This window comes from Apteryx rowi, unplaced genomic scaffold (genome assembly GCF_003343035.1).
Source record: "Apteryx rowi isolate R43461 unplaced genomic scaffold, aptRow1 scaffold_160, whole genome shotgun sequence".
NCBI lineage: Eukaryota > Metazoa > Chordata > Aves > Apterygiformes > Apterygidae > Apteryx > Apteryx rowi.
Window position 1 is genome coordinate 1,648,614 of NW_020447864.1, and position 16,000 is coordinate 1,664,613.

Consider the following 16,000-nt stretch of genomic DNA (forward strand, 5'->3'; position numbering starts at 1 on the left):
TATTTGCATGCAGACCTGTTGCATTTTCGTATGATTTTGGAGTCATTGTTTCTAGGGTCATGTGTGATTGCAGGAAACCATGGAAATTTTTTGTTACTGTTGACTGGAAGGAAGCTGACTTCTGAGCCTGTTTTCTTGTTTGCCAAGCTGCTAGGGGAAGAATGGGGTGTAGAAGAGACTGAAAATTACTCCATGCTTGTAGGAAAGAAGCATCTGGGATAATTCCCTGCTGGCTAAAGAAAACATGGCAATTGAAGGCCATTCTAGGCAGCCCTTTATAGGCTCTTGATCTGTTGTGACCTGCTCTCACATGTGATGAAATGAGTGCTGTAAATCTCACACATTGCAAATGTGCTGCAACTCTGGGCCCAACTTAGCTGAGTGTTTGATGGGAGAAGTTGGCTGCAGTGCCAAAACTAACAGGGTTTCCAAACAATGACTGAGACTGAAGTCAAGAGAACAATAAATAAAAGTGACATTTGCACTGAATAGAGAGTTTCCTTACCGAGTGCTGACTGCAAAGAGATATTTTACTGTCCTAATCATTAGCTAGAATGCAGTAGCTAATAACAATTTAATGCAATATAGACGGGCTTAACAGTGACAGCCCTGCTGGGATTTTCTTAGCACTTCATAGCATATGTGTAATACAGGCCCTTTAGCTAAGATCTTGTTATGCTCTAAAATGGGGGATTGAGGCTTGAGGGTACGAGGGGAAGGGAGCTGCACTCCATGTAAGGTGATCTGCTGGAAAGAGCACAAAGGGTCTGAAGAGATGAGAAGATGGTGGCAGTTTCTTTTTTTCTTCCCCCTCATCCCCCTTGGGCTGCCTGTAATGAGGCACCCTAGATATTTGCCTTGCAGCTGTTTGCACATGCAAAAGTCCAAGTTTATGTGTGGAAATGGGCAAGTTTTCATTTCGATCAGCTTTCTAGGAACCAGCTCGCACATGTAAATGAAAAGATGCAAATAAGCCTACTTACAGGTTTTGAAGGGAGGAGGAAAGATGGGATTTTTTTGGAAATCCATTTGGAGAAGCTTACGTGTTCCAAAGCCCCATCAAAAAATGCTCTTGTGACTCAAGTGTGGGGTGGAAGTCTAGCTTCCTGATCATTGTGAGAAAGCAAAAACTCTTTGACTCTCTTTGTAACCATTTTGTGCCATCTGTCTAGAAAGGAGAGTTATTTATGTGCCAAGCATAGTCTCTCTCACTAATACAGATGAGGAACAAGGTAAATTTATCTTTGTGGAGCTACATTTGGATTATTTGTGCATTTTGGTGCAACATCCACTCACAGAGTGAGGTAACAGAGAATTCACAGTGTCCCTCAGTAAGTTGTTCCAGTGCTTTTTTTACTCTCATGGTTCAATTGTCATGAGTTAATCTAAGTTTGTCTCATTTCAGTTTCCAGCTACAAGCTCTGTTTGTGCTTTTGTCTTCTCACATAAAGAGCTATTTGTTGTCAGCAGTCTCTTCCTTATGTAGCCTGAAATACCAGGAACAAGTAATCTCTTAGCCTTTTTTTGGTATATGGTCTAGATGGAGTCTCTATAGCCATTCACTGCAAGGCATGTTTTCCAGGCCTTGCATCATTTTTACAGCCCTCTTCTGAGTTTTTTCACCATCATTCTGGCAGTGTGGCCATCTGTATTGAATAGATTTTCAAAAATTATTTCACTGATGTTGTATGCAGAGGTAAACACCTATTGTGAGATGTGCATTAGTTATCCTTTATTTAATCATCAAGGATTTGGACATCTTTGGACTAAAGAATTAAGCTGAAAGCTGATGTTCACTTAGTTTTATTCACTCAGGTTCTTCTTGGAGTCGTTATCTCTTTTCTGACAAGTATGATTCAATCTTTCCTCACTGTTTTTCCTTCCAGATCCTTGAATTATGCAAATTGATTGCTGACACCATAAACCCATTCTGTCAAGCAAACTAGGTTGTCCTGTGTGATGTACCTATCCAGATTGTTATTTACTGTTGCATACTTTGTGTGTCCTCTACAAATACTAATATCTTACCCTGACATAGGCACTTAAGGATGGTGGTTCTCAGTTATTGAATGTTAAAAAACTGCCTTTGTGCAGGAGGGAAGGAAGCAAAGCACAAGCCACATCCCGGAGTCGTGCCAAAGTCTGTGCCCAGTCACCCCAACTACAAATGAATGTAAGGTCATTGAGACACCAAAGGCAGTTATGAGTGATGCTGGCTACACGGCCTAAACCGGTGACTATCAAATTAGCATGCCTTAGCTATGCCAGCTTGCTGGCTGGATCTTTGAACTTGATGAAGATGTCAAATAGTATTAAGAGGTTCATATGGGACCTCAGTAGAGAGGTCTTCCTAGGGAAGATCTTCTCTCTCACTTGTAAGATCTCAGTGGCATATGCACCCATTTAAAATTTCTTTTTGAACTCTTGAAGTTAATGCCTTTTTAATCTGTTTAACTTAGGCTCCACTTGAATAGTATTACATCTTCAATTAGTCTGCCATGTGGAAACAAGCCAGGATCTTTCCAATGCCTGAGATATTCTAACAAGATAGTTACTTTTCTGTTGCCTTCTCAAAGGCAGTTTGTTTGCCAAGGACCCATAAAACTATATTAATCATCATTCATTTTTTTATTTTGTAAAGTTGCATCTCATATCCATCCTCCATGAGATCTTTTTCTGAAATCAGTGAAGACTATAAAGGTTTCTTGTTACTTGGCCTGTGGTCTCCTCTGCTTACATTGACCCCATTTGTTCGTATTTGTACTTCCATAGGAGACAAAAGTGGGGAAGATACTGAATAATTGCATCTCCTTCGGTATTTGCAGGATGCTATCACATCCCTCCCCTCAAGGGCCTAGCTAGTTGAAGCTTTCCTTATCTTTTCCTACTTCCTGCATCATTTTTGAGATTTTCTGATCTGTTGTTAATCTGTCACTCTGCCATTCTTGCAATGACAGGTTCAGCTCAGAGTACACCATTCCAGCTAGAGTCTCACAAGCAGACTGTAGATATGCCTGTCTTCCCTTCTGCTCTGACTTTAGACACAGATTTAGCTGTGGAATTAGCCACAGATATTCCCCAATTCGAGTCCATGTGGGTCCTTTCCAGAGCTGCAGAAAGATTTGTATCCCCGCCTCTGCCCACCGCCACGGGATGGCTCAGCAAACATTGTTAAAATTTATTTTAAAAGTCCTCTTTACCTGGGGTATTTCTTATTATGTGAGGTGTTCTCATCTATCACAGAGAGACTGGAAGAAGCAGGATGCCACATTAGTGTCTGCTGCAGCAACCCCTCAGGCTGAAAACTGCTATTGACTGTCTCAGGCCTGCATCCAGTTTCAGAGCTTGATGCAATGGATGAGATTGGTGGAGGTAATGGCCTTATGTTTTGTGTCCCAGAAGAGTCAGGAATAAGAATAATGGAAACTTTATAGAATTGATTTCAGGCCAAAATGTTGGACCAAAATCCATTCCGACCTGAGGCCATCAAGAGAAGAAAGGAAGCATGTACTGCTCCTGGTTGTCCTGCAGATTGTCTTCGCTGTAAGCTAAGTCCTCTTCATTCAACATGAAAAAGTAGCTGTGTGAGATAGGCATGTGCCTGCATTGAGTGGACTCTGCTCCTCCAAATGATTCCTTTGATGCTGGCCCAGTTTGAGTTCAGCCACGGAAGCAGCCTGGAAAATCAAATGTTGGAGCAGATTTATCCAGTGAGGAGGCTTGTTAATAAATTTCCCTCTCCTGGTCCAAGTCCAGCAAAGATGGGACAGAGCTAATGGCCAGATGGGGAGGTTGAGAGAACAAGCTGCTGTCCTTGAGTGTCTGCCAGTTCTGTTGTCGGCCTCTTTCCTGTGCCCTCTGCTGCAGAGGAGATGCTGAACCCTGGAGAGGGATTTCTGTGAGCCTACACCTACAGCTGACAGCRCTCTTCCTAAATGCAGTGAAAGATGAGAGCTGCAGGGCTGTGAATGTGCTTCAGCAGTGAGGTTGTTGTGCTGCACTGTGGAAACATGGTGTTTGAGCAGCAACAGAGCAGCAACACACTGGGTTTTCAGTGCAGGAGAGAGTCCTCTCACCAGTGACACTGACTCCTGCTGAGGGTTGGGAGAACTAAGACCATTGRTTTGACCAGGGAACTGGCAGACAGCTCCCCTGGATACTGACTGGTCCAGATCTTACCAGTGCCTTTTGGCACTGTTTGAGAGAGAGGCTGGTCTGTATGGGAAGCTTCCTCTCTTCCTATTATATGAATAAGTAAAGAACCTTTGTATTAACTTGTTGCACCTAGTTTTGTGTTCTGTGTGCAATAGAGTCTAACAGTGCGAGTCACGTAACCTCTCCAAAGCTTGGTGTACCTTGCTGTTAAAGGCATGAGGTTAAGTATGAGTATATCAGTCTGAGTATGTGAAAGCTATGAAGCTTAATTATTGAAACAGTTGAGAAATTCACCTAAAATGTAAGAAGAAACGGCTTACAACCCATTTCTCTTAATCTGTTTATGGCTGGGGCCTCGTTGGGGCCTAGAATCTTTCATCATCCTGCCATTGGTGTTATCCCAACCTAGATTCAGAAAATTGTCTCCATAATGATCTAGATGGTCAGCAATTTTGGGAATGAGGTACAGGAAAATGATTCTCCTTTGATTTAATACAGTTGTACCTAACTGTCCGCTGAAGATGTGTTCATGAAAAGTATGATGATTGTTATGACAGGTAAAGCAAGTTTTTTCATAATAATTAACTAATTGAGGAGCAGTTGCATGCAGGGACTTGAATTCACACAGTTAAATTCACACAGACAATGATGTGAAGGATGGAGAGAGAGGGCAGGACTGTCAGACGGAAGAGATGGTGGCTATTTGGCAGGTGGCATTTTGGAGCAGGTCACCATTCTGAAAGACCTCAGCCGTTTCATCTGTTAGACTGACCACCTGAACGTAACTCCATTTTTCCATCCTTGGCCCTTGATTGATTTGATCTATCTTGAGTCATCTGAAGATGATGGTGACGGTGTTGAAAAGGTAACCACCCAGAAAGAGACAGCAAAAATGCTTATGGTTAAATATGTTCCTGCCTCCATTCTCTATGCCATATCTACTGAGTCTGTGTGTTTAAATTATGTACATTTCTTAAGTTCCTGCATGCACCAGCCCCCTTGTTACATTAGTTCATATGGGAAAAATTGCTTCGGTATCTGTTGACCTCAGCTGTTTCATCTATGAGACTGAATGTCTGACATAAATCTTTCAGTGTGAGCATTTTTTCAGCCTCTCTCTGAATGGTTACATTTTCATTGTCGTTATCTTCCTCAGATGAATCAACATCAATCAAGGGTGAAGGGTGGAAAAATGGGGTAATGATGACAGTTAGTAGAGCAAGGTATTAAACAATTGGTAGCAGAACTCTGAAACAGCAGATAGAGAAAGTGATGGAGAACAGGGTGTTGCGCTATGCTGAATTCTTTCCATCTGAGGAGCGTGTGGGAGTTGGCTAATATTTGATGAGCATCTTGCTCCATTTCTAGCAGGAAGACCTCTGCAGGGCAAACACCCCTTGCTGACTTCTGACAAACACTCCATCTGTTGACTTCTTTTTTGGGGAGCCTCACTGATAGTGCCACAGCTTCCTCCTTGGTCCAAAATCCCTACTAGGCCTTAAGGAGAGTTGAAGGAAGTGTCAGGTTTGCTTGGGAAGCTTGTCCTCTTTCCACTCTGTAGATAAGTGGAGAACCATTGCATTAACTCTTCCCAGCCTAGCTTTACTCCATGTGTCCTTTTTGCTTAAGAGTATAGGCAAAGAACTCAAATATATTAAGGAGTGCTGGTTAATATTTGGTTATTTTAATGACCTCAGACTGCCCTCCTTCCCCTACCAGGCTCTTTCTGCCTTGGATCTCTCCCACTTCTAGCTCTGACCCCAACTTTGCATTAAAGCAGGTCTGATTTTTAATCAACATTTCTGTGTCTGGCTATGTTGCCTCTAGCTTTGCCTGCCTGTATTGAAAGCAGCTGTGGAGGGATCATCTAGTGCTCCCAATTTAGCTTTCAAACAGCAAACAGAAGGTGAGGTAATGCTCTAGCCAGCTGTGAGCAGAAGGCTCCGACCACCCGTAGCTCTGACAATCATTGCATTTCTAAAGCAGGGACTCTTCTCCCTTTTGACAGGATTGTTACTCTCAGAGGCGCTTTACCCTGCAGCCTCTCTGCTCCTAACTTTCAGTTCTTTTATTAAGAAGATCCAAACATATGGAGGCGATTGAATTGCTCAGGCTGGTGATGGAACAGGAACCTGCTGCTATCAGATTGCATCTTGGAATCAACAGTCACCTCTACCTGGTAGCTCTTCTGGGGTATGGGTGAGATCCTCCATGGGAGATGAGGGGAAACTCAGTTGATTCCTCATAGGCAACTGCATATTCTGGATGTGAGCCCTAGCAGTGGCACTAATTGGATGCTGTCTGAAGTCCAAAGATTTATCGCTAGATTTGTTGTGGGGAACATGCTGGCTGGTGTCTGTTTTCTTTCCCAGGGTAGCTCCATTGTGGCAGGAAGCAGCTCAAATGCAGGAGATGGCTTCTGTCCAACAGTAGGACATGCTGCCCAAGTTTCAGATGTGTGTTGTGTCTCAGCTTACTGACGAATTCATTAAACAAGGTGCTGAAAGTAGAGGTTCGTAAGGAGGAGTGGTGCTGGTCCCGTCTGTGCAGGTGTCCCACAGGCATTTACTTTAGCCTAGATTCAACCCAGCTAGCAGAGGTGTGAGGGCTGGGGTCACTTTAGGTTGCCTCTACAGGCAGTGGATGGAGGAAGGTAATGCCAAATGGAAGGTAATGCCAAACTGTCTGCATCCTCCTCTGGAGATGTCCCTCTCACTCTGTTAGCTTTGGCAGGAAGTGATGTTCCTAATTTGGGTGCCTCAGAGAAGAGCCTGAAGCTAGATGGGATAAATTTGGGCCTTAAAGTCCTGTTCCAGCTGGCTCCAGGTTCATTGTCAAGCATGGGGAGATGATCAGTCCTTTCTCAGCTGTTCCAAATCCTGCTCAGGAATACAGAGGGCCATCCTAGGACTATGAACACTGCAGACTGGCTGTTTTCCTTCCATTTTTCTTTCTTTACACCATAGGTAGAAGAACAGGGAATGCTTCCTGCTGCAATAGGCCAAGCAGTTCTCTTTCTGCTCATAGGTTGCAAATGGTACCTGTTGCTCTCTGCCCTGTTATAGGCCCTTATGCCCTGACTGTCTCTGCCAGGCACACAAAGAGATTCACACAGAGCTGTACATTCAGATTTCTTTTTTTACTTTTCTCCTTCCCCCATTGTTTGTTTGTGATTCCTCTGGCATTTAAAACTCAGGGGTAGTATTTCTGCCTGGAGAAGATAAAATCTGTATATGAACTAAGGCTGTACTCCTGCCACCTGAAGATCAGAGGAGGAAAAGAAAAGGGAAATGTGAAGAAAAAAAAAAAAGCCAACATCATCTTGTCAAGTTTAGGAAGAGGAAAACAGGGCCAAGTTTTCCCACTTTCTAGTATTGACATTGGGGGCTGCTGGGGTAGGACAGAGTTCATCAGTAGGACAAAACCCACCAGATACAGAAGCACTTGAAGTAGGTTTAAGCTGCAGCACAAGAGTCAGGTTAGATGGTATGAAAAACAAGTGGTAAGCCCTGAAGTAGGAGGAGAGATGTGGATTCTCCATTTTGGGAGAAGAATCTCATTTGGCTCTTTTTTTCCTTTTTCCCTCAGTTTGCACTGACATTGAGTTGCTTTATTCCCAGAACTACCCAGTTAAGTAGCTTTCCTATGAATTATCAAGTAGTAAGATAACTGGTTCCCTGCCAAAAGTTAGTGCATATGGGATGCTTTGGGGGAAAGAAGATCGTTGACTGACTGTTAGTGAATGTTTAGATCTAAACTATTTATATGCTACTGGGAGTGGCATGACACTGCCAGCCTATTATGTTAAACAGAAGTATGTAAAAATGGGTGTATGTGTATGAGTCTACATCTTGCTGTCTTCTAAAAGACACCGGCAGAACTGAGCTGAGTGTTGGTGGTCTGCCACCACTAGGGATGGGAGGATGTCCCTCTTGTGGGTAATGTGGGTCAGTAGGAGAATCCCACATCTGTCTTAGGTATTATCCTGCTTCGCTGGGCTGTGACTAGGAAAACTGGCTGTGAGTTAGAGGCAGTATTTTCCTGCAAGCCTGTGGTAAAATCTGGATTTGGGTTATGCCGTTGACCTGGCAGTAATTGAAGGCATTAGCTCTGAACTAGGCATGCCCACTCTCTTACCCTCTTTACTTCTCTTGTGCATAACTTACCTGATTGGGTGATGTGTGGGTGAGGGGAGGAGGATTATCAGCATGCATTTCACATACAAATGTGTATGTGTCTTCTGTACACACACCATCTTTTCCCACTCATATTTTTCAATTAGGGGAGCATACTGTTTTGAAACCAGGCACTTGAAGGTATGTGAGGCATGGGAATGAGGTGGCATTATACTGCAGGGGAATACTTGCCTTTGTAGTGTCTTGTTAGCGTGAACTAATTGGGTGGTGAGTCTGAGTGGAGTTCCAGCATGTCTGGGCCAGTTTTTTTTTTTTTTTTGAGGAGGCATCTCTGTGAGGAAAAAGGTCTGGAAATTCCCACCCAGGATGGACTTTTTTCAAAGCACCTTGTAAAGTGTGCTGGGGTCTCACATATTAATCACTACAGCTTGTTACGCAGAAGGGGAAATTCTTAAGCAAGAGTCTCTTTATTAAAGCAAGGTGAAGACTGGCTGAGCTAATTGGCTTGGAAGTTCAGAGGAGAGGAAAGCAGAAAAGCTGGTAGTGCATATATTTCATTTGCTCTTCTTTTAAAAAGCAGTCAACTAGCACAGAGCTAAGCCTTCTTTGCTCTGAGCCCTGCTTCTTCAGTCCCTCCTCCCACTTGTCTAGCAGAAAACAAATTTGAGTACATTTTATTAGAAATAACAATACTTGCAACTTGTTTTTCAAGCACTTAGCAGATATAAATGTTTTGTCTCTTTATACATGGGGAGACTGAAGTACAAAGGCAGAAGGCATAGATGAAAGAAAGCGATTCTGGGTTGTAGCTGAGATTGGTTGAACCAGCCTTTTTCCATGTCCCTCTTCTAACTACTTGATTATATCATCTCTCAGAAACAAGCAGATGAGACTGGGCTTGTAAATATTGGTTGGATGTTTGCTTCCACAGGGAAACCTGCTTYGGCTGGTGCCTGATGTGCATTTTTGGAGTGTGGATTGTGGGTGCTACTGGAGGGGAATGGAATTGCTCAGCTGTGATTTCCCAGCCTTGTGATGATAAAAGAGCTTTTAGCTCAAATGGGGAGCTAAGTTCTCTCCTGGAGCTGACACCATTTTATTCCTGCTGTGAGCTTGAGGGTGCAGCATCTTGATGGCTGTGATGTCTTCAGCACCCCAGATTATGGGACCAGGTGGCAATGGCTGGAGAATGAAAGCATCCTCTGCCGACACCACTTTGGTTCTTTAGGGAAGGTGGGGCTCGGTATGACTGCAGGATGATGCCCCTCAGAATTTAAATGGATGCTGGATGGGTTGGGTATGTCTTATAAGGCCCTGACAGCAGCCTGCACTGATTTCCTTTCCAGAAGGAGAAATTACTGTCTGGTTTCTTTAGCCATTTTTGGTAACAAAACACACCTAATAGTGGTAACGAACCAGGAAGGGCCGTCTTTCTTACCAGATTTTCTGTCCCCTTTGCAGTGTTAATCCAGTAAGTGAATGGTCAATTACCAGCTCGCGCACGTGGTTTAAGGAAGAGACTACAAGCAGGAGTCCCACCAGTGCTGTAAAGGTGGCTAAGCAAGGAAGGAGTTCTACAGCAGTGTGGGCTGGGAGCTGCTGAAGATAAACTTGCTTTCTAATTTAGTGACACTTGCTGTTTTCATCGCTTGGGTTATGTGATGCATTTCCTAATTTTAAATAACGATGTAAATGAATGACTAGAGTGGAGGGTGTTTGTCACAGGGGAGGAAGCTCGGGCTAAGGTCTGAAGTGTGGATCAGGATACAGGACTCCCGTGCAGCTTCTGTCTGATGCCGCTGGTTTGCATAACCTTGGGCAGGCCATCTTTCTGCCTGTGCCTCTGTTTTTCTGAGAAGAAAAGAATTGATGACACCTTCCCTCCCTGACAGCCCACCGAGCTGCCCCAGAGCCTCCCAGTCCCTGTGCAGCCCTCTGCAGGGTGCCCACTGAGCAGGGACAGATGGGGCAGGGAAAACGTGACAGGGTGAACTGGGACCTCCTGGGTGAGGGCAGAGTGTGAGGCCCAGGCATTTTGTTGGCTCCAGGGTTCAAGCCATCTGTAGCAGCTCTGGCCTGGACATTGCTTTGGTGCCCTTGGCAGTAGGGGAAGTGTTGCAGGAGGTGAATCTCTGTATGGAAACAGGAGTGCAGCAGCCCATGGCAGGCTGCACAGACTGGCTGTGCAATGCGGCTTGCCTGTGAGTCATGAGTGAGCTCCTCAGCTCTGACAGCCCTTTCCAAACAAGTCGGCATTTGGGAATTGACCAGGATATGCTATTCGCRGTCCTCAGGCTACAGTGGCAAAGCGGAGCTTGCATATGTGTCATGCATAGTAGCATTGTACCATGGTGTCTAGGATTTTTGACTTTTTTGCCTGAGCTCTTAAAGACAGGTCTTCTCACTCTGTGTTTCCCTGTTCTGCACATACTGATTTGTGTTTAAAAAAAAAAAAAAAAAAAAAAGCTTGTCTGATTTCTGTGCATCAGTCCATTCAGATATGAGCCTTTTTTTGCCTTTCATCCATACCAGCTGCAGCAGCCTCGTGGCAACATCACCATTTTTCTTCCTGGACCCAAAGGACAAGTCAGCTTCCCAGACAATGGGTAGGAGTTGCAATAGGAGTRATACGTCAAGTCAGACACATCCGCCCCTTAATAATAATAATAAAAAAAAGCCTTTTTGTTTTTACCCACAAGAAGAAAACTTTCCACAGTGCATCACTGCCTTGCTGGGATGTTCTAACTTTATCCTGGTTGGAGGAAGCATCCCTGACACCGGTGGATACCTTCTGGAGGCTTTTAAACTTGATGGGAATCTGCAGAGATCAGACAGCATTTGCAGGGATCACTGAATACCCCTCCCTGAGCTGTGCCAGAGTGGGACTGCATGGTAACAGTCCAAGGAGACTGTGGTCTCTCCAGTAAGCACTTTGGCTCTTGTGAGGAAGAACATTCCTCCCTTCCCTAGGGCTAAAATAAAAACAGACTTTTAAAACAAATATTTACAGACTTGGCCACAGCCCAACAGCCAGTGCATTTCTCACTCACCTGACAGAACAATGCGTTTCAGTCCTAGTTATCTCCAGCAAAACCAAGAAGATGAGAGGTTGTCGGGGGCAGAGACCAACACCCCTGACACTTGACGCTTCTCTGTTATGCTTCCCTTGCTTTTGCCCTTCATCATCGTGAGCACCGTGCTAGCGTAGCAGCCCCTTCAGTGCAGAGCATCTGCTCTGGCTCACGGCAAGGGAGCTGCCTGCAGCCTGGCTTTGCTTTAGGGTGCCTGGCTTGCCGGTGAAAGTTGCTTGTGTTTGGCTGGTTTGATTTGCTCCTAATGAGGAGGTGAGTGATTATGTTTTCTCCTGTCGCACAATAATTCTGCTGCGAAGGCAGGCTGCCCTGCCTTGTGTTTCACAGCAGCAGCACCTTAAAAAGGTTGCCAGAGGAGCCTTGCTCCTAGAACAGTGATGTGCTGCCGCCCTCACCCCTTTCATGGTTCTTCCTGCTGCGCTAGCTCTTCTGGAGTTAAGCTGTGCACTGAGGGAAAACAGTAATTGTCTATATTTGTATTCTGCGTTTGCTGCCAGGGGATCCCAGAGCCCTGCGTACGCAGAGGATTTTTACGCCCTCTTGAAGCGTGGCAACCTGTTGCCTGGAATGTGGCAGCTGTTTAACAGAGCACCTCTGCTATATATGCTGGAGTTCACAGGAGACCTAAAAGGAGATTGAGCAACCTACCAAAGGAGTGAAGAGGGCGGTGCATTACTCTCCTCCAAGACGGTTCCCATCTCAAACTATACCAGAGTTACACAGTTCCCAGTTCTGGGGAGTCAGATGACTGGCTCATTCAAACGAGCTTTCTTTTGCATTTAAGCTGTGGCTGTAATGAGAAAAGGCTGTGTTGTTATCTGTTAGGATTTGCAGTCTGAGTGCCTGCATTCGCACTTTTGGTCTTTCTTTTTTTTATATATATAATCTACCTGAAGAAGTGTGGGCTCCCCAGCAGGCACTAGAGGGCAGAACTGATGTCTGGCTCTGTAGTTGCTGTTGACCTCTCTTTTTCTTCATATCCATTGGCAGACTTCAGCAGCAGCTGCCCCTTGCCATAGCGCTGCATCCTTTGCACTGATCAGATGACCTGTTTCTGCTCTCTCTCCAGAAAACCCAGGGGCTCCACAACTATCTGCAGGTTTAAGGCTTGTTGGGCGTTTCCTAGTGCCGGAGTAGAGAGGAGAAAATGTAATCAATTTTTACTGCATAGGTACTGTCAGACATTCTCTTCACAAGGTGATAACATAGGCCCAGAGCCTGTCCCTGTGCAAAGCAAGTAAATCCCATTTCCCAGCTGAAGAAGATTAAATATTTTCTGCATCCTTGGCTGCCTTGCTGTTTCTGCGTCCTAAAGAAGCATCTGGATGGTCCCAGCCCCGCTCCTCTGTCACCTTTTTTTTGTCCTCGGACGTTCCTCCAGTGAGACACAGGTTATGTGCTTGATGGGGGGACAATGCACTTCATCCTCTTTCAGTCCTTTCATCTTCCTCTGTCCCAGCTCCATGCAAGGGTGCTCCTCCGTGGAGTGAGCAAAGCTGCACTCCCACCCCTCTCTCCACCTTGTATGAGGTGGATTGCTTGGAGTACATCTGGAGTAGCTGTGCCATTTTTGAAGCTTTCCTTTCTTTTTTCTCTCCCCTTTTTCTCTCTCTCTCTCTCTTATTTTTTTTCCCCACCTCACCAGCAGGCCTTGATTAGACTGTGAGACCCTACCAGCTTCAATTAAGGAGCAGATGTGACCCAAGAAATGGGATAACAGCTAGGGATGGAGATGACACGTTCATGGCACTAGGTCTAATCAAACAACTTCTCACATTATTCTCACTGTGAGGTGGGAGATGTGCAAGTCAAAGGCAAGTCAGTACTTGGAGCACCTGCTGAGACACATTGCTAGCAAAGCCATCTGTAATGAGCTGACCATGCCACTCATCACGGCAATGTGAGCTCAGACAAGGACTAGTTTTAATCTATTTAAATGCAATAAAGGGCCCAGAGGTTGAGATTTGAGAATGGGTACCTGAAAAACAATCAGTCACTGTCATCAGGGGCTGCTGGGTGGAGGGGATGCTTGTATGCTCTAAACCTGTGGTTTTGACTGTGTCTGTAGGAGAGAGGACACTACGCAGCGGAAGGGTGGCTATGGTAAAGATGAAGGAGTCTCTAAGTGTGCCCTGCTTGGGTCAAGCTATGGGGGGCAGAGACTAGTGTGTTGGAGCCCTCCAGACACGGCTGTGTTCACGGCAGCAAGGATGCTGTGTAACCTACATTTCTTGGTGCAGCTGTGTCTGTGGCACAGCAGATGCTGCCTGTTGCAGGGTTTTCAGGTCTGGTTGTGCTGTGGCAACTCTGTGGACCTTTAGAGGAGATAGGTGCTCTATAGATCTGTAGTGCACAGAATTTGTCTGTAGGAGAGCAGGTGCTCTGAACCCAGAGAAGGTGAGTCATGATTGTACTGGAGCTGCGTAAAACTGTTCCTTCTACCTCTTTCCCATTCAGGCTAACAGCTAGTTTGTGTTCAGGCAGCCTTTCTCATTTTAGAAAGAGAGCTTCTGGTTATCCTCATACTAAATGTTTTAATTAAGAATTTAATGCAAGTGAAACATGTCCATCAAATGGCTGTGGAGTTTGAAGTTCTCTGCCATTGCATTAAATAAGGGGTGGGCCCCCATTTAGCTTTCCCCTTGATCTGGCTCAACCATGCCCAGATCATGAGGTTGCCATAAAGTTTTACAAGTGCGAAAAAACAAATCTCAGTAGGCTCCCTTTGCCAAGGAGGTGGCCACATATCATTATTCTCATGTTATGGGCAAGAAGGTAAACAGAAATAATTCACCTCCCAAGGTCAGGGAATTGTTGGCAGAGATAAGAATAGGACCTAGGGTCCTTATAGCCAGTGTCTCATGTTTTGTAGACTCCTGGATTGCTGTATTTGGGAGAGGCCCTGAGCTCTGTGAGGGCAGACAGTGCGTATCACTCTGTCTAACGTGGTGCCTCTGTTTTTTAACCACATTGGAAGTTAAAAGAAGAACATCAGTGCTTGGGAACCATACTTGCCCACTTGGGGAATGCAGCTCATGCTGGATTTGAGGAGTGAGGACTATGGTTATTCTGATTAGGATCTGAGGATCAAATCCAAGCCATGGTGCTTACCCATGAGAGCTGTACATTTTATACATAAAGAGCAGCTTGGTAGCTCCTCCAAGCAGTGTTTCAGTGTAGGATGAGTACTTGCTGAAGGCCATCTCTACCTMGTAGACAGGAGGCAGGTGGTATGTGACTCCAGCCCAGACAGAAGGGGATGTCAGATGGCTGTTCCTGCTTTTAGTTTGGCAAAATCTGGCTCCCACTGAAAATAAATATCCTCTTGGACATAATAGGTGCCTCTGTCCTCAGACGTGCTATCATGGTGACTGTGCTGAATGAGATGGCTGTTCCCTGATGGCATCCCTGTCTGTTGCTCTTGTTTGGTCTCCAGTCCCCCCTGTGGTGGAGCCAGCATTCCAGGACGTGCGCCAGGGTGTGGGGCGCAGCGTCACCCTGCGCTGCACCATGCTCAAAGGGAGCCCCATGAAGGTGGCCACCTCCGTCTGGCGCTTCAACGGGACGCTTCTGGCCCAGCCCCTGACAGAACAGCAGGACTACTCTGAGCTGAAGGTGGACAGTGTGAGCCGGGAGACCAGTGGTAGCTATGAGTGCAGCATTTCCAATGATGTGGGAGTCTCCACCTGCCTCTTCCAAGTGTCTGGTAAGTCACAGAGTACACATTGGTGGGAGATGGGATAATTACCCCTGAGATGTGCAGGACGGATTGGGATGTGCTCATCCAGTGTGTGCTGCTTCTTGTTCTGTTTGCAGCTGGCTTCCTCACGATGACCTTAAAGGCTTGGGAGTCCTGGGGTTTGTTAGACAGAGTCATGGAGATGGGAAGGTTGCTCCCAGTAAACTGAAGCCAGTACAAGCAAACTCACCCACCATCACTGCCTCCTCTGTTGTGTTCAGAAGGGATGATTTTCTGTAGGCCAAAGCAGAGATCTGTCTCCATCACTCAGGCAGTCTTTCAAGTCTAGAATGGACCTGGAGCAGTAGGGCCAGCCGCTGGTACATTTTAGCAATGTTTGAACACTTGCTTGAAAAATGTGGGACTTAAAGCTGCCATTGGCTTTCAGGCGTGGCCAACACAGTGCAGTCAAGTATTGACCAAGTGGGAGTGAAAGACTCTACATCCACCCAGCAGGCTCCAAAGACATATGATTTCCCCTTTTAAAAAAAAAAAAAACAGGATCATGTATTCCTCTTTCTTCCCTATGTCTCCAGACTGTCTTTGTATCATGATATCTGCTAGGACAAAAATGAGATGAGAGTGGACACTGATACTCAGTGATTTTACTGCTGAATTTTCTGTGAATCCAGCAAGCACCATAACGGGACTTCTCTTCAGCAACTGCTAGAAGGGATGGCAGAGTTATAGCATCTAAAACCACACATCTGACCTAGTCACTTCAGCTGATCATTAAATCTGTTTTTCCCATGACCCCAGAATTGACTTGGGCACCGATTTCTAGACAAGCTCTCAGAGGAAGTTGCCTTGATAAGCAGTAAATTCAGCCAAAATACTGGGTTTTCAGTCCAGGGCCAGTTTATAATACATTTCAAGAT

At 45.3% G+C, this 16,000-nt stretch overlaps 1 protein-coding gene across 1 annotated transcript in view; it reads left to right on the forward strand.

Moving 5' to 3' along the window:
- Positions 1–16,000, forward strand: part of MDGA1 (MAM domain containing glycosylphosphatidylinositol anchor 1) — a 103,194-nt gene that overhangs the window by 33,861 nt on the left and 53,333 nt on the right. Inside the window, exon 9 of the mRNA XM_026059837.1 lies at positions 14,820–15,089. Coding sequence (XP_025915622.1) covers positions 14,820–15,089 — 270 coding nt within the window. The remainder of the gene's footprint in view (positions 1–14,819; positions 15,090–16,000) is intronic.